At 42.2% G+C, this 22,661-nt stretch overlaps 1 protein-coding gene across 2 annotated transcripts in view; it reads right to left on the bottom strand.

Annotated features, from left to right (window-relative positions):
• The window catches only part of CGNL1 (cingulin like 1), a 176,636-nt gene that overhangs the window by 105,081 nt on the left and 48,894 nt on the right, over positions 1–22,661 (bottom strand). For both annotated transcript variants that reach the window (XM_025390493.1, XM_025390494.1), the window contains 3 exons: positions 4,992–6,608; positions 4,115–4,209; positions 2,123–2,228 (listed from right to left, as the gene is read on the bottom strand). In XM_025390493.1, coding sequence (XP_025246278.1) covers positions 2,123–2,228; positions 4,115–4,209; positions 4,992–6,593 — 1,803 coding nt within the window. In that variant the 5' untranslated portion in view covers positions 6,594–6,608. The remainder of the gene's footprint in view (positions 1–2,122; positions 2,229–4,114; positions 4,210–4,991; positions 6,609–22,661) is intronic.

The following is a 22,661-nucleotide window of genomic DNA, read 5'->3' as shown; positions in this document are numbered from 1 at the left end:
CAAAAAAAAAAAAAAAAAAAAAAAAAAAAAAAAAAAAAAAAGAATCTTGATGATATAATAATGTTGAGGAAATGCAGCTAGACACACAAGAATACACATTGTGAAATTTTCTTTATATAAAAGTCAAGAGAGGCAAAACGACTCTAGGTGATAGAAGTCAGGATATGATTACCTCCAGAAGGATGGGGTGTAATTGATGGGGAAGAAACCCAGGAAACCTGGGTGATGGGAGTGTTCTGCACCTTGATTGGGATGACAATTCCATGGATGCAAAGCTATGTTAAAAATTCAATGTACCGGCCGGGCGCGGTGGCTCAAGTCTGTAATCCCAGCACTTTGGGAGGGCAAGACGGGCGGATCACGAGGTCAGGAGATCGAGACCATCCTGGCAAACACGGTGAAACCTCGTCTCTACTAAAAATACAAAAAATTAGCCGGGTGTGGTGGCGGGCGCCTGTAGTCCCAGCTACTCGGGAGGCTGAAGCAGAAGAATGACGTGAACCCAGGAGGCGGAGCTTACAGTGAGCCAAGATGGTGCCACTGCACTCCAGCCTGGGCCACAGAGCGAGATTCTGTCTCAAAAAAAAAAAAAAAAAAAATTCAATGTACTGTACCGATACAATTTGGGTAATTTACTTTATATAAGTTATACCCCAATAAAATAATATAAAAAGGATATCTGTTGAAGACTCATCTGTTTGCTAAGTTATACCCTAAGCCCCTATGTTCAAGACCCTTTATATTGCTTTATAACAGCCAGTGAGATTCCAACCCACACTCTGTGCATAGCCTGTATGCAGGTATACAAAAAACAAGAATCGTGTTGATAATTTGGACTTCAGGGTTTTAGCAAAGAAATACTGGACTGACTTTAAGAACTATGTAGAGCTCCTCAAGGCAATGTATACGCCAAGGAGTATGGTGTAAAGATTCCCCAGTAGGAATTGCGTCTGTGTGTGTATGGCATTGCTCTATCTGAGGTCAGCGCAGCCGTCATGGGTTAGCTGAGTGCCGGGGGAATAACAAGTAGTAAAGACGGTAGGGTGATGCCTAAAATTATCCCCTATATGTACATTTCCCAAGTTAGACAGAAGCTCTAGACAAGTTTCCTATTACCTGCCTCCAGGTATCTTCCTCTTTCCTTCCCATGCAGAATTCCCCTGGGAGGGGAAAGGAAGCTGGACAAGCAGGAAATGAGTTCTACACAAGGTGGTGTAGGATTGAGGAACAAGTGTACAGCCGTACTCTCTTAAGAGCGGCTTACTTCCAGGGCACCAGGTGTGTCTGACATACAGTAGTTGTTTTATCAAACGTGAGAGGTCTCTCTCTCTAAAAAAAAAACCTCTATGTCCCCACTCAAATTCAGCACAATCAATCAGACAGTTATTTAAAAACTAACTTGGCACTCACTGAGCTCTTTCCTGGCCCCTGCGCCACAGCTGGTCAGCGTCACCAGTCTCTAGTCCCATTCTCTTTCACACCTGAAGCTCCAGAGCCTGGGTCCACGCCTGTTCACACTTACCTTCCGCGTTTGCCGACAACAATGCTAGTCCTCTTATTCTTATTTTCCCCTTTTAAATCTCGCCATCTGTTTTTATCATCCTATTATAGTCTATGTTTTTTTAAATAAAATATCTTTAAACATTTCTGGAAAAAAGGCTGTACGGTAAGGCCAAGCATGGTGGCTTATGCCTGTAATCCCAGCACTTTGGGATGCCAAGTTGAGTGGATTGCTTGAGCCCAAGAGTTCAAGACCACCCTGAGCAACATGGTGAAACCCATACCCTACTAAAAACACAAAACTTATCCGGGTGTGGTGGCACACGCCTGTAGCTCCAGCTGCTTGGGAGGCTGAGGTGGGAGGATAGCTTGAGCTCAGGAGGCAGAGGTTGCAGTGAGCCAAGATCATACCACTGCACTCCAGCCTGGGTGACAGATAGAGACTCCGTCTCAATAAAAAAGGTTGGGTGCAAATGAACATTTAAAACATGGGGAGTACTCCTCACTACTCAGGAAATGTCCCACTTACTGCTATAAGCAAACATACAGACTGAAGAAACAGCAAGTTGTTTACCACATTCCATGCTAACTGCACTCCACAAAATACAAAATCTCCATTTACTTGGTTATTTCCTTGTGCACTCCCAGCTGCTCGAGACTTTAAGGTCTGGATTTTCTCAAAGACCAAGTTGACTTTCCTTTTAGTAGCATCGTCATTATCGGCACTTCTGAAAAAGGGACAGCAGAGAAAACAATGAGGGACACACCCATTGGTCTCAGAACAATTTACATGTCATGACACACACACACACAACAGGCACTTTAAGAAGATAAACTGCAGGAGCTGTGAATTCATTAAAGCCTCAGACAAAATCAGTGTGAGAGCAGGATGGATGGTGTCTTTTTTTCCCAAATAAATTACGTGTTACCACTCAATTTGGGACAGGGTTCCCAGGGACATAAGCACATCCTCAGTAAGCTTGGAGAAGACATCCAGTGAACATCTAGCAATCTGTTCTTTGATTCAAATGGCTCATGTCCATTCCAAAAGGAATTCTCCTTTTCTTTGAAGTGGGTTTGTGTGTATCTCTCTCACACACACAAACACACTGTACACTTAAATCTTACACTAAGAATGACCTACAATGATCTTAATTTGTTTAACCTATGTTTAAAAAAATAAAACCCCTAAGCCAAGATTGTCAACATGGCAGCCCTTTGTCTGGGCTTTCACAGCTAACACTGAGATACTAAGTTTTATTAACTTCTACCACACTCCCAGCAATTAGAAGAAAAAGATTTAAAATAAACTTCCTTCAACAGGCACCTCCCACTAAAGTCTGTCTTACCGATGTCTCAATAAATCATGTGCCAAAAAATACATACATAAAAGAATTTAATGAATTTTGGCCAGGTGCAGTGGCTCACGTCTGTAATCTCAGCACTTTGGGAGGCAGATGCGGGTGGATCACTCGAGGTTAGGCGTTAGAGATCAGCCTTGCCAACATGGCAAAACCCTGTCTCTACTAAAAATACAAAAATTAGCCAGACATGATGGCGCACACCTATAATCCTAGCTACTCGGGTGGCTGAGGCAGGAGAATCTCTTGAACCTGGGAGGTGGAGATTGCAGTGAGCCAAGATCATGCCACTGCATTCCAGCCTGAATGACAGAGTGAGACTCTGTCTCAAAAAATAAAAAAAAATAATGAATTTTACAAGTCAAAATTTCTTCTACCTTAATCTTAACATGGTGAAGTCTTCCACAGGGAGATACTAATAACCAGTTCTTAGCTAGATGAATCTTTTGGGTTACTTTTTTTTTTTTCCCCCTTTTCAAAAGATCCCCTATCTTATATTTTGAGCCTTACTATTTTGTTAGCTCTAAAACTGACAAATAATTGTAAGGCACAATACAAAAATATACAGTATTTTGATACCAATGAGGATTTGCCAAGTGGCTGGTTTTCAGTCATGTAGGCTGTAAAGCTTTGTTTTTTTGTTTTTTTTTTTTTTCCTTCTTCTTAATCATATCTGATGAGAGAACTGAAACAGAAACTTCAAATCCCTTGCTCGAGTTCCAGCACAGTTGGTATCTAAGTAAGGGCTGAAACCCTGATTATTCCAACTCAACCACCAAGATAAGCATGGAAAGCACTGCTTTTAAATGACTCACACATGCTTTAAAAATAATGGAAGCAGGGGCTCTTGGCCAATGTTAACTCTGGGGAGGGGAGGTGTTTGTATTTGTAACTTCTAAAGGACTAACATTGCGTGGAAGAACTCAAGGTGACGGCAGACTCCATTCAAACCTGAAGAGTAGACACTCTTCCTATCTTTGAATTTGCTTTTGAAATAGTAAAGGGTCATTTTTAAAATGTATTCATTTTAATTTTTAAAGTGTGGTGTACTTTCCTACACACCCCTCCCAAAACCCCCACCCCATACCACACAAGACAAATGCCGTCATGAAAACCCCAGCCATTGAGTTTTAACCCTCCAACGGCTGGCACAGGGCAAAAAAGGAAGGTAAACATTAAGCCCTCAGAAAAGGAAATTAAGAGTCCCACCAGAAACAACAATACTTTGCTCTTTCAGAGGGAAAATCACTAACCCTTCTTTGAGGTAATTGTAGAGAATCTGCTTAGCTGTCTCCTCATTGGTTTGCTGAGTGAGCTCTTGCTGGCCCTTTAAGAGATCCGGTGTGGCCTGGAACATAAAGCCTGTTGTTAGACCTTGAGGATGAAGTTCCCAGAGGCTTCCAAACACAAAATAATTCCTCCAGTGAGCATCCTCCTTAGAGCCAGTTACAACATTTACCAGCTTCATAATCTTGGGGAAGTTACTTAACTTCTCCTCCTCTCAATGTTCTCACCTGTAAATTGAGGTTAATAGATATTACCTGCACAGGGTTGGTGCAATCCTGTAATATATAACAAATAGTGCTTAGCACTTAGCTACATTTCTTTTTACCATTTTATCAATATCATTATTTTTTATTGTTACTATCAAAACACTAAATGTACCACTTAGATTCTATCACTTGATAATTAACCTAAATAAAGATTAACCTAATTTTTCAGGCTAGAAATTAACCCAGTCACTCAATTTTATGAGGAAAATTAATATATCTACACAAATCTAACCATTCAGCCTCTGTGTAGAAACAAATTCTGCATACTTTCAGATTTCATGCATACACAAACAGAACAACTGAGCCTCTCTATAGCGTCTGCCAAGTTACTTTACAGAGAGATCTCAATGGGAATCCAGCTGAACTTCAAAGAACCCAGAAAACTATACAATTGGCAGTAGGACATCGTGAGTAGGACACAACTGGATAACGAAACAGATCAGCTGTGTGATTCCTGATACAAGATTGAGGATGTGTAATTCCTATGGCCTCATGCACCATGAGTACATCATTAGATTATTTAGAAGGAAGAGAAAATTAAAAAAAAAAAAAAAAACAGGAATTGCACTAGTGTTACCTGAGTATTCGAGGCCGAAGGAAATGTCTTCACAGAAATTTTCTTGGGGCCAGAATCAGGCGAAGTTGCTGCTGCCCGGTTCTGTAACATCAGCGTGGCAGTGGCTGTTTTCACCTCCTCCTCCTTTTTACTCTGTGCACCAAGGGAGGGCGCACGGATCACTGTACCTTCCTGAGTACCTTTGGTTTCCAGAACTTTCCCATCTATATTCTGCTGGGGAGGCCTGGAGCGGGCACATGGAGCCCCGTGCGCTGCTCCCTGCAGCTTTGCAAAGGTACGGCCCACGCTCTGTTTCCCACGGTGCTCCTGAGACAGTGGCCGCTGCGGGCACACCTGGGAAGGCCGGAGGAGGTGTTCGTTTGACTTGCCCAAGTTCCTACTGAATTCAGTCAGGTACTCGGAGTTCCCCTGGAGGCCAAAAGGAAAGGCGCTATCCACGCTTCTGGATCTTTTCCTGTCATCTGGATTAATTCTGTTTCGCTTCCCAGTCCTTCCTCTTCTCTGAAGCCCAGGTTTTTGATCAAATTTTTCAATTAACTGATCCACACCAGGAATTGATCCCGTATCAATATCCCGTCCAGTTCCTGGCAGGAAGGGGATATACCTTCTGTTTTCATGACGATTGACGTTGTCGGCATGGATGGCACAATCCTGATCATCCAGTAAAAACCTGTACAAAGAGTTGGCAGACGTGGGAGTTGTCGATGACGAGGAGGACCTCCGGGACCGAGCTCCATCCAGGACGGGTCCCGCTGAATCCTGTCGCCGGAAGGGAAGAACATCTGGCCTGGTTTTCTTGGTTTCGGGGTGGGCATGTGGGCTGTGGGCAGTCAGGGGTCTCCCGCTAGTGGAACGGGCCTCCTCTCCCACCCTCTCCTTGGTGCAGCTCTGAACGTTGACACACACTGAGGTCTGCTTTTTAGGGTCCTCTATGACCACAGAGCTGCATAAACGAATAGCTGTCACACCAGATTTGGCCAGGTCATCCAAGGAGGGACTGGTAGGCTGGGAATTGCTAGGTTTGGGAAAGCAAGTCCAAGGCTTCTTATTATTGATGCCTTCTTCTGTCAACGTTTTTAGCCAATTACTCTCAGGAGGCTGGTGATTTTGTAAGTTCAATTCATTCTTTTCAGGGTCATAGGGCTGCAAAAGCTCTGGATGCCTCTGAAAGTTCAGCATGTGAGATGGCTTCATGGACCCATCTTTGCGATCTAGAACTCCATTCTTGCCTTCATGGAGAGGGGGCTGTTTCAGGTTTCTTACTGGGCTAGGCTGGGCGTATGGGTTTTCTGGAAGCTGCAGTTCTTCACTGTTCTCCTTTAGCACAGAACCATTGCTGGAATGTAGAGGCAGGTTATTTACCACTGGAGGTGGAAAGGGTGGTCCATTTTCAGAAAACGATGTGCCTGCTAGGCACCGTTCTGTGTTATTCAGGACAATGTAGGGGTGACCATCAATTCCCTGGACCCGAATACTGACACCGTAAGAGCCTGCCTTGGAGTTCTGGGAACTCCTCGATTTTTGGGTATCATCACTTGCGAGTCTCAGATGGACCCCATATTCCTGCTGCACATGTTGATATTCACCGAAATACAGCTCCATGGTTCACTGTTCCAGCTACCAGGGAGAGATGGGGTAAAAAGAGGACATTAGGTTAGAATTACATCTGTTTAAATGAAGATTGAAATAATTAGGAAGGGGAAACTTCAAAGTTCAAAGAAAACAAGACATTTTAAACAGCAAAGACACCTCAGAACCAAGTGCTGAAGGGCAGCCCTCTGGTGACCAAGCAGGACTTTCTGGATGCCCTTCAGCCCACGTGGCCACTGAGTTTGTCAACACTGAGCTTGAACTCTGGCCTGAGGGCAGACAACCGGTGTAATGACCTGACACCTTTGGCATAACTTCGTTATTCTGACTTTGTTATTCTGTTTTGGGCTGTTCTGGTTGCCTTCTTCTTTTCTTTTCTTTTTTTCTTTTTTTTAAGTTTAGTTGGTTTCCTGAAGCTCTATGCTGTTTATTTTTAACCAATAGGATGTTCCAGTTACCAGCATTTGAGAGTTAGGTACTTTTCCATGAAAATAATTAAGAGCTAAGGAATTCTGATGCTCACCATTTTTCTTTGTTACTCTGTGGTTCATTTTCCTCTCAAACTACTTTCAGCCTTTTTTTATGCACAATCTTGTTTCAAAATCTTTAACACTACTATTTGAATGAGGAATCAGTTGTTTGTGAGACTGACAGTGAAATTAAATGATTATAAATCATTTTCAATCTTTTCTTCTTACCAAAAAAGTTCAATAGCACATTGATCTGGAAAATGTTATTTAAAAAATGAAGAACACTCAGGGCTCTGTATTTTGTGATGGGTCCTGATGCCAAGAATAGTTGCCATCGCCTTTCTGGTGTGTGGCCAACCTTGTCAGATGACTACAGACAGCTCACCAAGCAGGATGGCCACCCTGCCTCACACTCCGAGGTTCCCCACCAGAAATTCACTTGTAACACTGCAAAACCGCAACGGTAAAGGGACTCCAGGAAGAGCAGTAGCAACTGGTCACAAATAGCAGCTGTCTCTTTTTTTTCCCTCCACTTTTGAGACACTTTTTGAGTTTTCTTTCTATTCTAGAGTCAATCTACTAGCACATTTTCCAAGAAAATCATCTATTCCATCCAATTTTCAAATTTATTTGCAGAATTTGGGTAGGATAAATCATTTCATTTCTTTATTATCTAATGTTGTATTTTCTTTTTCTATTTCTTGATTACACTGGTAGAATATATCTGTGTATGTATTTTTAAAATTGTTTCCCTAAAGAACTAGCTCCTGGATTTATCAAGCTTTTCTTTAATTTTCAACTTGACTGAGTTCTAGTTTGATTTTTATTATTTCCTTCCACTTTCCTTTGTTTTATTTTGTTGTTCCATTTCTAAGTTCTTGACTTGCTTGACTTGTTTATTTTCATTCTTCAATCACATAAATGGTGATTTGTAACTAAGTCACTTAAAAATTATGTCAGCTCCTACTAACAGACTCCCACATAGCAGCTTAAGACAGGAATTTTTCCCCAGAGATAGGAAGTCCAGGGCTGAAAGAGACCAGGGATAAGGAGCACCCCTTCTATCTTTCCACTCATCTTCTTCAACATATATTAGACCCCTTATGATTACAAGATAGTTGATCCAGCATCACATAGGCCAAAGGCTTAGGCCAAGTGACTCAACTTTCTTTTTAAATAGCTTTCCTGGAATCCCCACCTACCAATAATCCTTTATATCTTATTAGTGAGAACTTAATCATATGGCCAACCCCAGCTGCAAGGGAGATTGGAAAATAGGGTGCTTTAGCTGGTCATCAACATCCAACAAAATCAATGTTCAGTTAGTAAAAAGAGAGAGGAGAATGGACTTTATAAAGGCAGCAAACAGTTTCTACCTCAGTAATGTTTCTATTGCTATTTTCTAGGTAGTTTCTGTTTGGGATTTTGATTTCTGCTTTGACCCAAGAATTGATTTTGAGAAAGTTTTTGCATATGTAGTATTTTGTTTCTGTGCTGTTTTCGTTTGGAGTGTCTTTATTTGTAAATGTTGCTAATTTCTACCTGTATTGTGGTCAGAAAATGAAGTCTCTACCATTTCTTCCTTTTTAAATATATTGAGCTTCCCTTTGTGAGCAAATATATGGATAACATTTGTCAATGCTTCATGGGTGCTAGGTGTAGTCTCCATTTTAAGGGATAACATTCAAAATCTATCCATCTGTACAACCTTAATAATTACGTTGTTTGTCTCTAGCACATCTTTACTTGTTTTGCCTCTCTATTCTGTCTTGGGGCTTCCTGAATATATTCAGTTTCCTACAACTAGCATAGTGTTGTCAGTTTTGCTTGGTGATAATTCTTTTAAATCTAAAACATTTTAGATACCATCATTTACCATTTTAAAGATAGGAACAACTCAGAGAGGTACATTCATCTGTAATATTTATCTTATCTCACCAATTTCACATATTTCATTGTCAACTTTCATTTTCAGTTATATTAGTATTTTTAAATAATTTATTTTTTAATCAAAGTAAAACAATATAAGTGAAAAACCTACATTCTTCAGCTTCCCTTCCCTGATCCTGAACACATCACCCAGGAAAAAAAAAAAAGAAAAAAAAAAAAACAGAAAAAACTGCAAATTTTAGCTATTTCTTCTAATACTTACCTCCCTTTTGCTAAATAATATTCCTGCCTGTGATTCCTTAACTTATTGGTTCTACGTAGGATGGATGCTACACCATACATACAAGTCTCTCACTTGGCTAACCTACCAATAAAAAAATCAAGAGTCAACTATTTACATTACTATGACAATATAAATATTCACTAAAAAGTTATATACTATGGTCTTACCGAACTTTTCTTATAAAATTTTTACTTTTCTAGAGTTAATGATTGAATACTGTTTTACTTGTCTTTTCTATATACCTATCCTTAAATCTTTCCCTCAACTACATTACATCTGTTAGATGCTTATCAGTACTAATTTCCGGATGATCAAAATATCAGGTAATTTGGTCATTTGGTGACTTTTTTTTAACAGTCTTCCCTCCTCCTGCCCTATATTAGGGTCTCAGTGCTCTCTTCCTTTTGTGCTATATTATTTTCCGGGTTTCATGTCTTCCTCTTTGTTAGTTTCCCCAATTGGTCTGATACAATACACTTCCAGTAGTTTTCTAAGAAAAAGTTCAATGGAGAAAAATATTTGACTCCTTGTATTTTGAAAAATGTCTATTCTATGCTTACTTTTCATTGGTGGTCTAGCTGGACATAGAAGCCAGGTTAGAAATAATTTCCATGCTATTTTTTAAAGCTTTGCAAACTTCATTATCTTTTAGGTTCCAAGGATGTTTTGAAGAATTCTGAAGCTATCATTGTACCCTTTCCTTTGTGTGTGACCTGTTTCTGTTCCTCTTAAAGCTTTTAGGACCTTTTCTTTATCATTGGTGTTCTGAAATTTCATAATGGCATACCCAGTTGGGGGTTTTATAAAATTGGGCAAAGTGGACACTTTCATAAAACATAAGCACATAATATATATATGCTTCCAATTTGGAAATTCATGTCTTTAGTTCTCTAAAATATTTTTGCAATCTTTCTGTGATAATGTTCAGATTACTATTTTATTTTGTTCTTGGTTTCTGCATCTACTATAATAGCAATGTTGAATTTTTTTAATCAGATTTTAATTTTTCATATTTCTTTTCTCTCCTGCTTTTTAACTCCATCTTTTTTGTTCTACTTTTGAGAGATACATCTTCAACAGGTTTTTAATTCCGGTATTTAATTTGTAATACTCAATAGCTCTTTCTTGTTCTCTAATTGTTCCTCTTTCATACATGTTATTATTATTTTGGATATGAAACAGCTTCTCTCTGCAAGGATAACTTTTTTCAAAAAACATGTTTTCTCTGCTTTCTGCAACAGCACCATCTTCTGCAAGGTTGCTCTTTTCCTGTTTTGACCCCTACCTTTCATATTGAAGACTTTGGTGATACACCTTATACACCGCGACTACCTGATCCTATTTAAGAACGAAGGACCAAAGCAGATTGGTGGCTCTGCACATGTGGAGAGGACTTATTAGTTGATGAGTGTCAATTTTAACGTGAAAGAAAAAAGTATTCCACTGAAGAACCCACACATTTCAGTTATCTGGGGGCATTTTTTTCTGGACTTGTTCAATTTCTCAAGGAAAGAGTCTTCCACTTCATTGCTGGGGCTGCACACGCCTGGTTGCTGTCATTATGGACAGAGCAGAAGAGTGACCAAGCTCCCAGCTGTCATCAGTCTCTCTTTTAGTCACCTCCATCAACACCCCAACACCATTCCAGTTCCATTTCTCCAGAGAACAGACCTCTAGGCTGCTATTGGGGTCGGGAAGGGAGGCAGGGACAGGGTGCAGGGTCTAATTATGCTGGTTTTAATAACTCCCTATATTTGGCCTGTCTCTGTGGCCTACTATGGTAACAATGCCTTCCCACTTCTAAGCCTCTCTGCGGTTCTGCAGACAAAGCACCTCATTTCAGCATTTCAGTGAGCACTTCAGGTGGAGGGGTCTATCCCTCGGCCAGCCCGGGGACCACCCCTGAATCGTTGCAGGAGTTGCCACCAAAGCCTCCACTGCCATTTTTTGCCTTTTGCAGATTTTTTTCTCCCCTTACTATCATTTGAGTGGAATTTTGAAAAGGATAAGAACTTCTAAACTTATCTGGTTTGACAAGGCTACTAATATCATAAAACAACTCAATACTAAGGACAAGTACAGCAAGCCTGCCTTAGACTAATGAAGTGATGCATGAGGGCTGACACCAAAATAACCAGGTATGTCTTAACCCCTTTTTTCTGAGCAGCACTGGCATATTTTATTCTGCATCTCTAGAAGTCTTCATATTTGTTAGTTTCTAACAATCTTCTTTAAACAGAAGAAATTTTGTGTGTGTGGTATTTACTAAATGGGGTTATGTTATTTACCAATAAGTGTCATAGAAAAAGTCAGTTCTTAAGCTCACACTGACTTTTCAATGAAATATTTCCTCTTTTATTAGCAAAATTCTTGTGTAGGATTTATGGTCCTTTAGCTACTCCTACTATAGTCAACACTAATTACATTTCAATCTTTGAATAAAGCCACCTTGGCTTATTACAATCTTAACTCCCTAACGGTAAATTAATCCACATATTTAAATTTCATGAAACATCCACAATTTACATTTCCTTGACAACAAACCTCAATCCAGTATTTTCATGGAACAACATTTCTCAGCTGGGCACTGGTGTCTTAAGCAAATGTGGATTTCCTTCCCAATCAAAGTGTAAACACTGAATTAATTAATGAATTTAGGGACAGCTGTTCTCCACTTGCAGGCACTGGGCCACGTTTACAATCCTAATGCACACCACAGACACGCTTGCGCCGTCGGGGACTAAGCCTAACCAAAGGCTTACATAATTTGGCAGTAAATGCTGATCAATTGCCAGGATGCAACATTGTGGCACTTGGCAAATAAAAGTGGTGTTTTGGAGTGGAAATAATACTTTATGAAAAGACTGCTAAATGATGATAATTGCTTTAGTTAGCGAGATCAATGAGTGTGTTTGTAAGAACAAAGGGCTTAGCTCCTGGAAGAACTATGAACATATGCCAGATAGAAACATTTCCTCTCTCTGGGCCATCACATGTTATCAGCTGAGCATGGAGATTAGTCACGTAATGCTGGTCCACACATCCCCACCCCACCACTCTAATTCACAGCGGCACCTCCAGGACCTGCATGCATATTCACCAGCCATTCCAGAGGCCCTGTGGCTACTGAGGAAATGCAGCCAGGCAATCTGAAATCTTCACCTTTATGCTGTGGCCGGCCCTTGCCTCCAAGGACAAGAGTCCCCATCAGCCAAGCCAGGCTGGCCCAAGCAATCGGCATAGTATCTAGCATGGGGCAGAGACTCTAGGTATGTTTGCTTCGAACAAGTAATTCTATTTTACCACACAAATCACTTAAAAGAGCATCTAACACAGTGGGTAGGGAGCTGATGAGTCTCAGTGCAGTCTTGAGCTTAATTCTAGGAAATAAGAATTGATCCACCAACCAAAAAGTAATTTCCCCTGAGTGGGATCCTGTGACTGCCTCATTTAGAGAGAAGATACTGCCAGTCTGATGATAAACACGAGTTAAAACCTCTAAACCCGGGGTGTCCAATCTTTTGGCTTCCCTGGGCCACACTGGAAGAAGAACAATTGTCTTGGGCCACACAAAAAATGCACTAACACTAATGACAGCTGATGAGGTTTAAAAATAAAATAAAATCACAAAAAAAAATCTCAAAATGCTTTAAGAATGTTTACGAATTTCCTTTGGGTGCATTCAAAGCCATCCTGGGCCACAGGCAGCCCACGGGCCGGGGCTTGGACAAGCTTGCTAAACAGTGGATGACACATTTACTCCTAAAGGATTTGTCTGTGGAACTAGTGGGAAGACAGAATTTTGTATGGGGATATTCATATTAGAACCTCAACTAGATGAAATTGAAAGATCAGGGTATAGAAAGCCAAGATTGGCTAAACACATATGAGTTCCAATGTATTCCCTAACATGACAGAAAGAGGCAGTCTTACCTAAACTGAGCTTTTACGTTTTCTCTCTACGTGTTTTGTAGTGCAAATGTAGGAAACTGACCAAACTCTTCAGATTTCAAAGGAAGTATCCTTGTATACAGTCAAACCTTCAGAACTCCCTGGGAAAACAATTTCAAAAATAAACTTGAGGTTTGGAAATGAAAGCAGAGTTGCTGTCTGTTTTACACAGTTCAGGATGCTTTGAATCTTTTTAAATGAACCTGACAACTACAACTTTTCTATTTGGGGGAAAAAATAAACTTTTAATATTGAGTGCTACAACTACCCCCTAAACCCACCTTGTACAAAAATGAAGATGGCAAAAAAGAAAAGCCTGTAAAAAGGCTCCTTTTACTAGGGTTGGAGACCTAGGAGAATCAAACAGGAGTTTGAAAATCTGGAGTTGGCTGGGCGCACTGGCTCACGCCTGTAATGCCAGCACTTTGGGAGGCCGAGACCTTTGGGAGACCAGCCTGGCCAACATAGCAAAATCCCATCTCTACTAAAAATATAAAAAACTAGCCGGCCATGGTGGTGGGCACCTATAGTCCCAGCTACTTGGGAGGCTGAGGCAGGAAGAATCACTTGAACCCTGGGGGTGAAGCTTGCAGTGAGCCAAGATCATACCATTGCACCCCAGCCTGGGCAACAGAGTGAGACTCTATCTCAAAAAAAAAAAATCTGGAGTCACTGGGACTCAACTCATCTGATCCACGTGGCCTGGCCCTGGGAGCATGGGCACCAAGTGGCTGTCCCCCAAGAAGCCCCCACTTCCCCCTGAAAGTCTACCCCCCTCGTTTCCCTATGGATGGGTCCCACTTCTCTTGCCCACTTCTCTTAACTGATTAGCACATATATCACCACTTAATTTATGGTGTTCATATGTTACCAACTTTTATTATTTTTTAATTTTTATTACTTTAATAAATCCAGCAGTTCGTATTTTATATTCTTCATGGTTACTGAAAAAAATACAGAATTCATGTCCCCAAAAAAGTGTTAGATAAGTCATTCATCCTTTACACCTCTTGAGCCTTAAAATGATTTCTGAAAGTTTCTCCCACCAGTGCAGAGCTAAGCTACAGAAGTTTATGGTTCTGAAGACAAGCAATGGCACCTGACTCCAAGATGCCGAGGCAGGAAATATTTCTGACATGTGGCTCAAGTCCAGTATTGGCTCTGGACAAGTTCTTTAATTTCTCTGTTTTCCTGTCTCTAAAGTCAGACTGTCGGTGATGACTTCATAAAGTAATTAGGAAAATCACATATTGTATGCTAAGTGAAATGACGGGGGTCAGCCGGGCAGTGGCTTATGCTGGTCACCCCAGCACTTTGGGAGGCTGAAGCAGGTGGATCACTTGAGCCCAGGAGTTTGAGACCACCCTGGGCAACACAGGGAGACCCCATCTCTACGAAAAATATAAAAATTAGCTGAGTGTGGTGATACACGCCTGTAGTCCCAGCTACTCGAGAGGCTGAGATACGAAGATCAGCTGAGCCCAGAGAGGTCAAGGCTGCGGGGAGCCATGACCACGCCACTGCACTCCAGCCTGGGTGACAGACTGAGAGACCCTGTCTCAAAAAATAATAATAACAGGAATCTGAGACAGAATTCAGTGCAGCATTTATGGACACAAGAAAGCTGGCTTTGTTCATAAAATGTTTGTAAACACTTATGAGGAAAAGACTGAAAACCCCACTAATTCACCAACCAGCATTAATCACCAATATCCTGAAATAATTTATTAACTAATTAAGAAGACAGAGGGCTGAGAATCTAAAGTACAATGCTATGTCCATAGTGGAGATATAATAAATAAATGTTGGGTGAATAAATGAACATCTTCATACTGCCATATACATAGAAAACCTCTCAGAGATAATAGATCCACGCCGTTTGTGCTGTAGTTTCCTCTACGAAGCCTAGGTCCAAATTATATCAATAAAGGATTATTATCATTTTCTCTCTAAGCACAAATCTGGCTTCAGAATCCTCCTCAACGCTGCACCCTGCAGTCACTACCAATTGGTTGGTGCCATCCAAATGCACTTGCCATCCCTGACATATGGTACCTACTAAATCTACACTGAAACCAAAATGTCCAAGACATAAATTTACCCCCCACCCCCGCCCAGTCAAATGGAGTCTTAGATTTCTCAGTGTTGTCACTGGTAATTGTGTAGTCAACTCAACACTGAAAAGCTACTCAAACTCAGGGCCTACCTTATGCTCAGGTTCACACAGTTGGCATTAATACCATTAGACCAGGCTACCAAGAGGAAGGGAATATTTTTGCAAGTACCCAACAAAAGAGGCTTCTGTTCTTACACTGTGCAGCCGCACTGTTTGTTGTTGTTGTTGTTGTTGTTGCTCACCTACTGGAGGCAGCTTCTGCCTCTTCCTTGGCATTCCAGCACAGACCAGCACCACACAGCTCAGCACAGCCACTCCAGCCGTGGCTTCTCTGGTAGATTAGTTTTGTCCCAGCAACCACATTTTAAGCTTTTTCTACTGATTCTGAGTCAGACACACACATCATCCCTCCACAAGGCCAGCCACGGTGCTTTCTTTGTAGCCTCTTGTCTGATGAGATCCTCACAGCCCCTGTTTTCTCCACTTTAGGGATGTGAAACTCTGGCAGGTAATTTCCTCTGAGGCCTTACACCTGGGCCAGGGGCAGCACCAAGATTTAGACCCAGACTTTGTCGCTAAGACCCGCGCTCTTTCTTGAGCAGAGACCACATTTTTACTTTTCTGCCTCCCACAGTTTGTATTCAGTTATGCTGACATGGTCACTGGAGGACTGTGGACCACAGCGTGTCACTACGTCCCGCGGCACCGGTGTGCCAGCAAGACAAGCTCTTATCTGTCAGAGCTCAGTGGAAGTGTCACTCCTCGGCCAGACCTTCCTCCTTGCCACATTTCTGGCATCCAGAACAGTGTTTCACATATAAATGAATGAATGAATGATCTAATAAATCATGCTCAATGCGCACAGCTCTCTGAACTTTGTTTTAAAATGTGAACAATGTAAAAGAAAAAAAAAAGTCAAGGTTTTCCATAACACACACCCATCCTTCAGGCATCTCCAGCCCGAATATTTAGAACTGTCTAAAACATGAGAACCAGATCCCCAGCCTCACGGGGGCTTTCCTTCCCACCTCCAGCCTCCACGTCACAAGGTAGGTATGTTCCAAAAGTAGAAATTAGGCCCTGGGGTTATCAAGCATCTCTTAAGGGAGGCATGGGGCGTGTGGAATTCCAGCAATGCTAGCTCTAACAAGCCTGGTTCCCGGAACATCCTCACAGACGTGTGCAAAGTGAATTCCAAAGCTCAGTGTTCTCCCTTGGAATATGTTGTACTTTCAGCAAAGTATCTCTCTCTTCTCTGTCACTCAAAACAACAGATCCAATCAGGGAAAATTAGCCATCTTTGTCCTCATCAGTGAAAGGAGTGAGGGAATGTGCATCATGAGCAAATTTAGCGAAATGATTGCAAATCCAGAGCCACCGGGGAAGCGTCCATGCCATGCAGCCTTCCCAGCTCCCTGAGGGTCATCAACTCACAAACCAACCCAGTTTCATAAATGCATGAGCCAGTTGTTGCACGGGTCCCAAAGAGACTATGCTATAAATGACAGGCACCTGTATTTGTCCACAGAAACCTACTCCATATTGTATAGTGTGGCTATTAAAAACATGGAAGATAACACTGCGTAGGCATCCAAAATATTTAAAAATAAAATCAAAATAAACCACCTAAAATATTTTTAGAAACCTAGCAGCTTGCTACTTGTATAATTTCAGGTTCTCTGCTGTTGTTCAAGACAGCTATTACCTGCAAAGGTGATGACACCAGGGACCTCGTGCCCCAGTAAGATCGTCCTCTCCAGAATTCTCTCAGATGGGCAGCAGGGGAAGGGGGACTACCCAAACCCAGAAGTCACCCCAAACACGCTGTGCCTTGCTCTCACCAGCCCCTCAGGTACCTGAAGAATGGCCATTCGTTTAGAGATTGTGAGCAGTGCTGTGGCCCTTAGCTCCCTCTCTCCTTCCTAAAGCACCCTCACCCCATTCCAGCCTTCATCTTCTGCCCCAGGCTCCCTGGCATCACAGATCTATGTAGATGGGTCTGTTAGCCTCAAATTATATGTGGAAATGAACTGGGTAGAAACAAACACATACACTCAAAGGAAATGTGTGAAGGAGAAGGGCCGTTCATGTCTCCTTTCAAAGCATGAATGTGTCTCCTGGCCAACAGCTGTGTCTCATCCCTGTAATCCCAACACTTTGGGAGGCCGAGGCAGGCGGATCACTTTAACCCAGGAGTTCCAGATCAGCCTGGGCAACATGGCAAAACCTTGACTCTACAAAAAATACAAAAAAAACAGCCGAGCATGGAGACACGTGCCTGCAGTCCCAGCTATTCAGGAGGCTGAGGTGGGAGGATCACTTGAGCCTCAAAGGTTGAGGATGCAGTGAGCCATGATTGTACTACTATACTTCAGCCTGGGCAACAGAGAGAGAACCTGTCTTAAAAAATAAAAAAAAAAAAAAAAAAAAAAAAGAATGTGGCCTGGTGTGGTGGCCCACGCCTGTAATCCCAGCATTTTGGAATGCCTAGGCAGGCAGATCACTTGAGGTCAGGAGTTGGAGACCAGCCTGTTCAACATGGTGAAACCCTGTCTCTACTAAAAATACAAAAATTAGCCAGCCATGATGGTGTGCACCTGTAATCCTAGCTACTCAGGAGGTTGAGGCAGGAGAATCCCTTGAACCTGGGAGGCAGAGGTTGCAGTGAGCCGAGATTGCACCACTGCACTCCAGCTTGAGCAACAGAGCGAGACCCTCTCCCAAAAAAAAAAAAAAAAAAGAATGTGTCTTCTTCTTCTTGGCCCCATTTCTTAAGTGCAGAATACCTTCCTCTCTGATCTCTAGGAGCCAGAGGAAAGGAGGAGGGCCTGGGGCACAAGTTAGAATTGGGGGGGTCCCTGCCTACATACCTTCCTAAGCCAGGCCCTAGAATTGGTGAGTAAAAGCATCTACTCCATTATTTTTATATTTAAATATTTTATGATATATAGATGTCTCCAGCAAGGAAGTTTCACAATTTACATTTTTCAATAACCAGAAATTAGATCGGTAATCCAAAATTGAAGTTTTAATTATATAAACAAAAAAAAGTATATTTTAGCCTTTTAGGGTTTGTCAATACAACTTTTGTATTCATATGAATGTGGAATTTTTTTTATTTTTTTATTTTTTTGAGACAGACTCTTGCTCTGTCACCCAGGCTGGAGTGCAGCAGCACAGCCTCAGCTCATTGCAATCTCCATCTCCCAGGTTCAAGCACTTCTCCCACCTCAGCCTCCCAAGCAGCTGGGACTACAGGTATATGCCACCAGGCCTGGCTAATTTTTGTATTTTTAGTAGAGACGGTTTCACCATGTTGGCCAGACTGATCTCAAACTCCTGACCTCAAGTGATCTGCCCGCCTCGGCCTCCCAAAGTGCTGAGATTACAAGGCATGAGCCACTGCACCTGGCCTGAATGTAGATGTTTTAAAATGTCCCTCTTTTGAAAGCATGCTAAAACTTAATAGCCCACTCAGGGTCTTTTTACTTTTTATATTTTTATTTTTGAGACAGGGTACTGCTCCATCACCCAGGTGGGAATGCAGTGGTGAGATCATAGCTCACTGCAACCTCGAACTCCTGGACTCAAGGGATCCTCCTGCCTCAGCCTCCCAAGTAGCTGGAACTATAGGCACGAGCCACCACGCCCAGCCTATTATTCTTATTTTGTTAAAAATAGCTTTTTACAAGCAGTTTTGGAATTTAAAACTTTTTCCTTTCCCCGTCCTCAGCCACACCTTCAGTCTTGCTTAGTTCCTATTTTAGTCTTTCACAAGCTTGTGTAATGTACAGATGCCTTTAAAGAAAAAACAATTCTCAATGATTCTTAGTGTTTACTTAATGTTTCTCATCAAATGTACAAATATAAAACTCTTATAGTTCTCATATTACCATCAATACCAAAACATCTGCACATTAAATACAAATGCAATTACAAAGTCAATATAATTCAAATTCACAACATTAATATGCAGGGTGATAATTTTGCTGAAACTGCATCACCTTATATGGTGTGAACAGGGACTTCAATAGAGAAGGTCATGATTTCATTGCACAGATGTTACCTACCTTGTACAATGAGATGCCTCAATTTTCTACCACCTTTTTTTAATTCGAACAACTATGAAACCTTCATTTCCCTAGTCTGCCATAAAACTGTTGGGTCTTCATGGGGTGTAAAGGCATCGTTTATGTGTTCTGTCCATCTTGGTTCTTTCCACTAGTTCATGATACTTACAATAATGTAACCTGATACCCAAACCATTAAAAACACAGACACTGGAATGGCGTGGTAGTATCAGTGGTCATCAGCTCATCTGGGACATGCTGATACTAATGCTTTATGTAATTACTAACAAGTTCTTACCAAGAGCTTATTACTATGCTAGGCATCCTTCTATAGCAGTTAAATGGGGAGACAAGGTCCTTTTTCCCACAGAACCCACACTCTGGTAGGCAGAGTGAGGATGAAAGAGAAACTCACATAGCATGGTAAGAAAATGAACCGGGGTAGGTGACAGCGAGGCGATGGTGGTGGAGTGAAGGTCCATTCTAGATAGACAGTTAAGGAAGCCCTCGCCGGGAAGGGAACATTTGCTCTGAAAGAGAAGATGAGATCTAAGCCGTGTGAGTGCCAGGTAGAAAGAAAAGCAAGTTTAGAGCTCAGGAGGGAGAAACGTGCTAGGCAAATTGGAGAATCAGTGGGAAGGCAGACTTGGCCAGAGCCCGGTGGGAGATGTGGAGGGCATAGCAGCTAAGGGCAGAGGAGTGCGCAGGAGCCAAATCCACCGGGTGTTGTGGGCCTGAATACAACTCTGGGTTTTGACCCAAGTGGGGCAAGAAGTCACCAATAAGATTCGAGGTCTTATTTAAAGCCGGGGACTGGAGGAGCTCAGCTAGGAAGTCACGTAGATGGGGAAGCGAGGATGGAGCTCCAGCACTGAGCTGCGGTGGCTCTGCGGCCCCGCAGCAACAGCATCGCCTGGGAGCACGTGAGAAACGCAGAATCGTGGACTCCACCGCAGACCCACTGAATCATCACCTGCTTTTCCCACATTCAGAATGAGGATCTACGCTCTAGCACGCCAACAGTAAGAAGACGGGGAAAAGAGGAGCAGCAGACACAGACAACTGAGAAGGAGCGACCCGGGGATGGGAGGAAATCTGGACAGCCTGGCATCCCAGAAGCCCAGAGAAGCTGGGGCTGCAAGAAGGAAGGAGGGGTCAAGCAAGCCAAAGGCTACCATTAAGCAGGCAAAGACTGGAGCATCACTGCACAAGGCGGGATGCAGATGGAAGGTGACCTTAGCAAGAACTTTGATGCCAGAGTGGAAGGCATGGAAGCTCGACCAGAATGGGCTAACAAAAGAATGGAGGAAAAACAACTCTTTCAAAGGATGTTAATCATGCAGAAATTAACATTTAAAAAAAGGCTGTCTTAGAAAACAGATGCCCACCCCACACTCTTCCCCTTTACCCCAGTATGAAATCTGCTATATTTGCTTCCTCTCTCCAGGGATGAGTCATGGGGGTTGGGGGTGCAAATGAAAAGATATAACCTGGTATTTATGCTCAAATATTTCTGAGCAGGACTGTTACCTAATTTTACGGACTATTACTTCTTTCCTTCCTCTGGCTGTTGCCTGTTGTCCTGAGTTGCAGCTGAGCCCCTGAGGGTGTGACAAGATCAGCGGAAGAGGTATGGTCTGTGTTTAACAAAAACCAGTTGCTGAAGCATGTGGAAATACCTCCTTATCCTGGGAATGCCAACAAAAACATTGATAAGAGAATCCAAACCAGATAAAAAGAGTCACTTCTTTTCCCTCTCCTCTATAGCCATACATGCCTACCTTCTACCCCCAAACTACTCCAGGTGGAGGGAACGTACATAGAATCACATTCTCAAGGCAAAAAGGCTTTTGGGGACCATCTAACACACCCCTGCCTTCCCTTAGATGAGTCACTTTCAAACTTCCTAGTTCCAAATTTGTAGGCCCAAACCTCTGCTCTGGGATCTATTTCCATGTCCATCACCACTGGGTCCCTAACACTGGGAGTTAGGATTTTAACCTCCAATATGAATTTTGTGAGGACACATTCAGCCCATAGCAAATGGATGGCAATAAAAGCAAGGGGATGGGAAAATAGTACAATAGCATCCTCCAGCAGCATGAAGCCACCACACATTCAGTACATAGAAAATGAATTATTCACAAGCTTTTTCTAACTTAGTTCCCTAATGGCTGAGTCTTTATCTTCCTGCTTTTCTTATACCAGTAATGCAACAATAGCAACTCCAGTTTATTTTCTTCCACCTAAAGCCAATACTGACACTAGGTCCCTCACCTTCGCCTTACTACCTCACAACATACAACCTGGGAGCAATTTTTAGTTTGCAATAATAATAATAATAATGTAATTAACTCTTGAACACTCTTACTATGTACCAAGTACTCATCTAAGTACTTTTACATTAAACATTAACCTACTCTGCACTATGCTGTCCAAAGCCATCCTCCAGACATTAACTCAGTGTTGAACATTAACAAATGCACTTCCATTTGGGTGGTTAACTGATGACCACAGAGCAAACTGCAAAAAGAGAATAGTATTTAAATGTCTTCGTTTTCTCCTAGGGGCTCAGTTTATGAAGGTTCTTGTATTAAAAACCAAAGTGCAATTTATTTTCCTGGGTAGATCTCTCCCATGGGAGCCTTCTTTGAGTCATACCATTGGAAGTCATGGGGTGAAGCCCTGGACACATCTACCCTGTTCTCTGACTTCCTGAGGGTGGCAGGAAGCAGACATTCCTACCAGAACAGTGCCAGATTGTGAAATGAAACAGGCAATAAAAGAAAAAAAATCACTGCAAGGAAGGGAGAAAAAAACTGAAGAGGAAAAAGGAAGAAACATAAAAGGGAGACAATGAAAAATTACCCTCTGGCAGGGTTTAAGGGTTTTTTGTTTTTGTTTTTTAATCACTCATCTATAGATGATAGGGCCCCACATGGACTTCATTTGCTCACCTAGGCTGGTTACAGCTCCAGTGACTTCTCTGCTTGTAAAAATGTGAGCACACAGGTGTAGGCAGAAGACATGATGAATCAATCTAAAGAAGCCAAGAACGTTGAATAATGAAAGGGGAGACATTAAAACCCCACAATCAGCATCCCAGAGAAAAACCTGCCTCCAGAAAGCCTTTCAAAACTTAGGCCTCGGAACAATCACTCACATCCATATCCATGATCTCAGGCAGCACCCTGCTGCCGTCCTCGTCTACACAGGAGCACACGATGCCTGACAGCTCCATATACTGAAGAGCAGGGACGGGACCCAGATCCGAGGCCACTCAAGTCACCACTCTCTACT

Source organism: Theropithecus gelada, chromosome 7a (genome assembly GCF_003255815.1).
Source record: "Theropithecus gelada isolate Dixy chromosome 7a, Tgel_1.0, whole genome shotgun sequence".
Lineage (NCBI taxonomy): Eukaryota > Metazoa > Chordata > Mammalia > Primates > Cercopithecidae > Theropithecus > Theropithecus gelada.
This window is presented reverse-complemented; position numbering and strand designations above follow the sequence as displayed.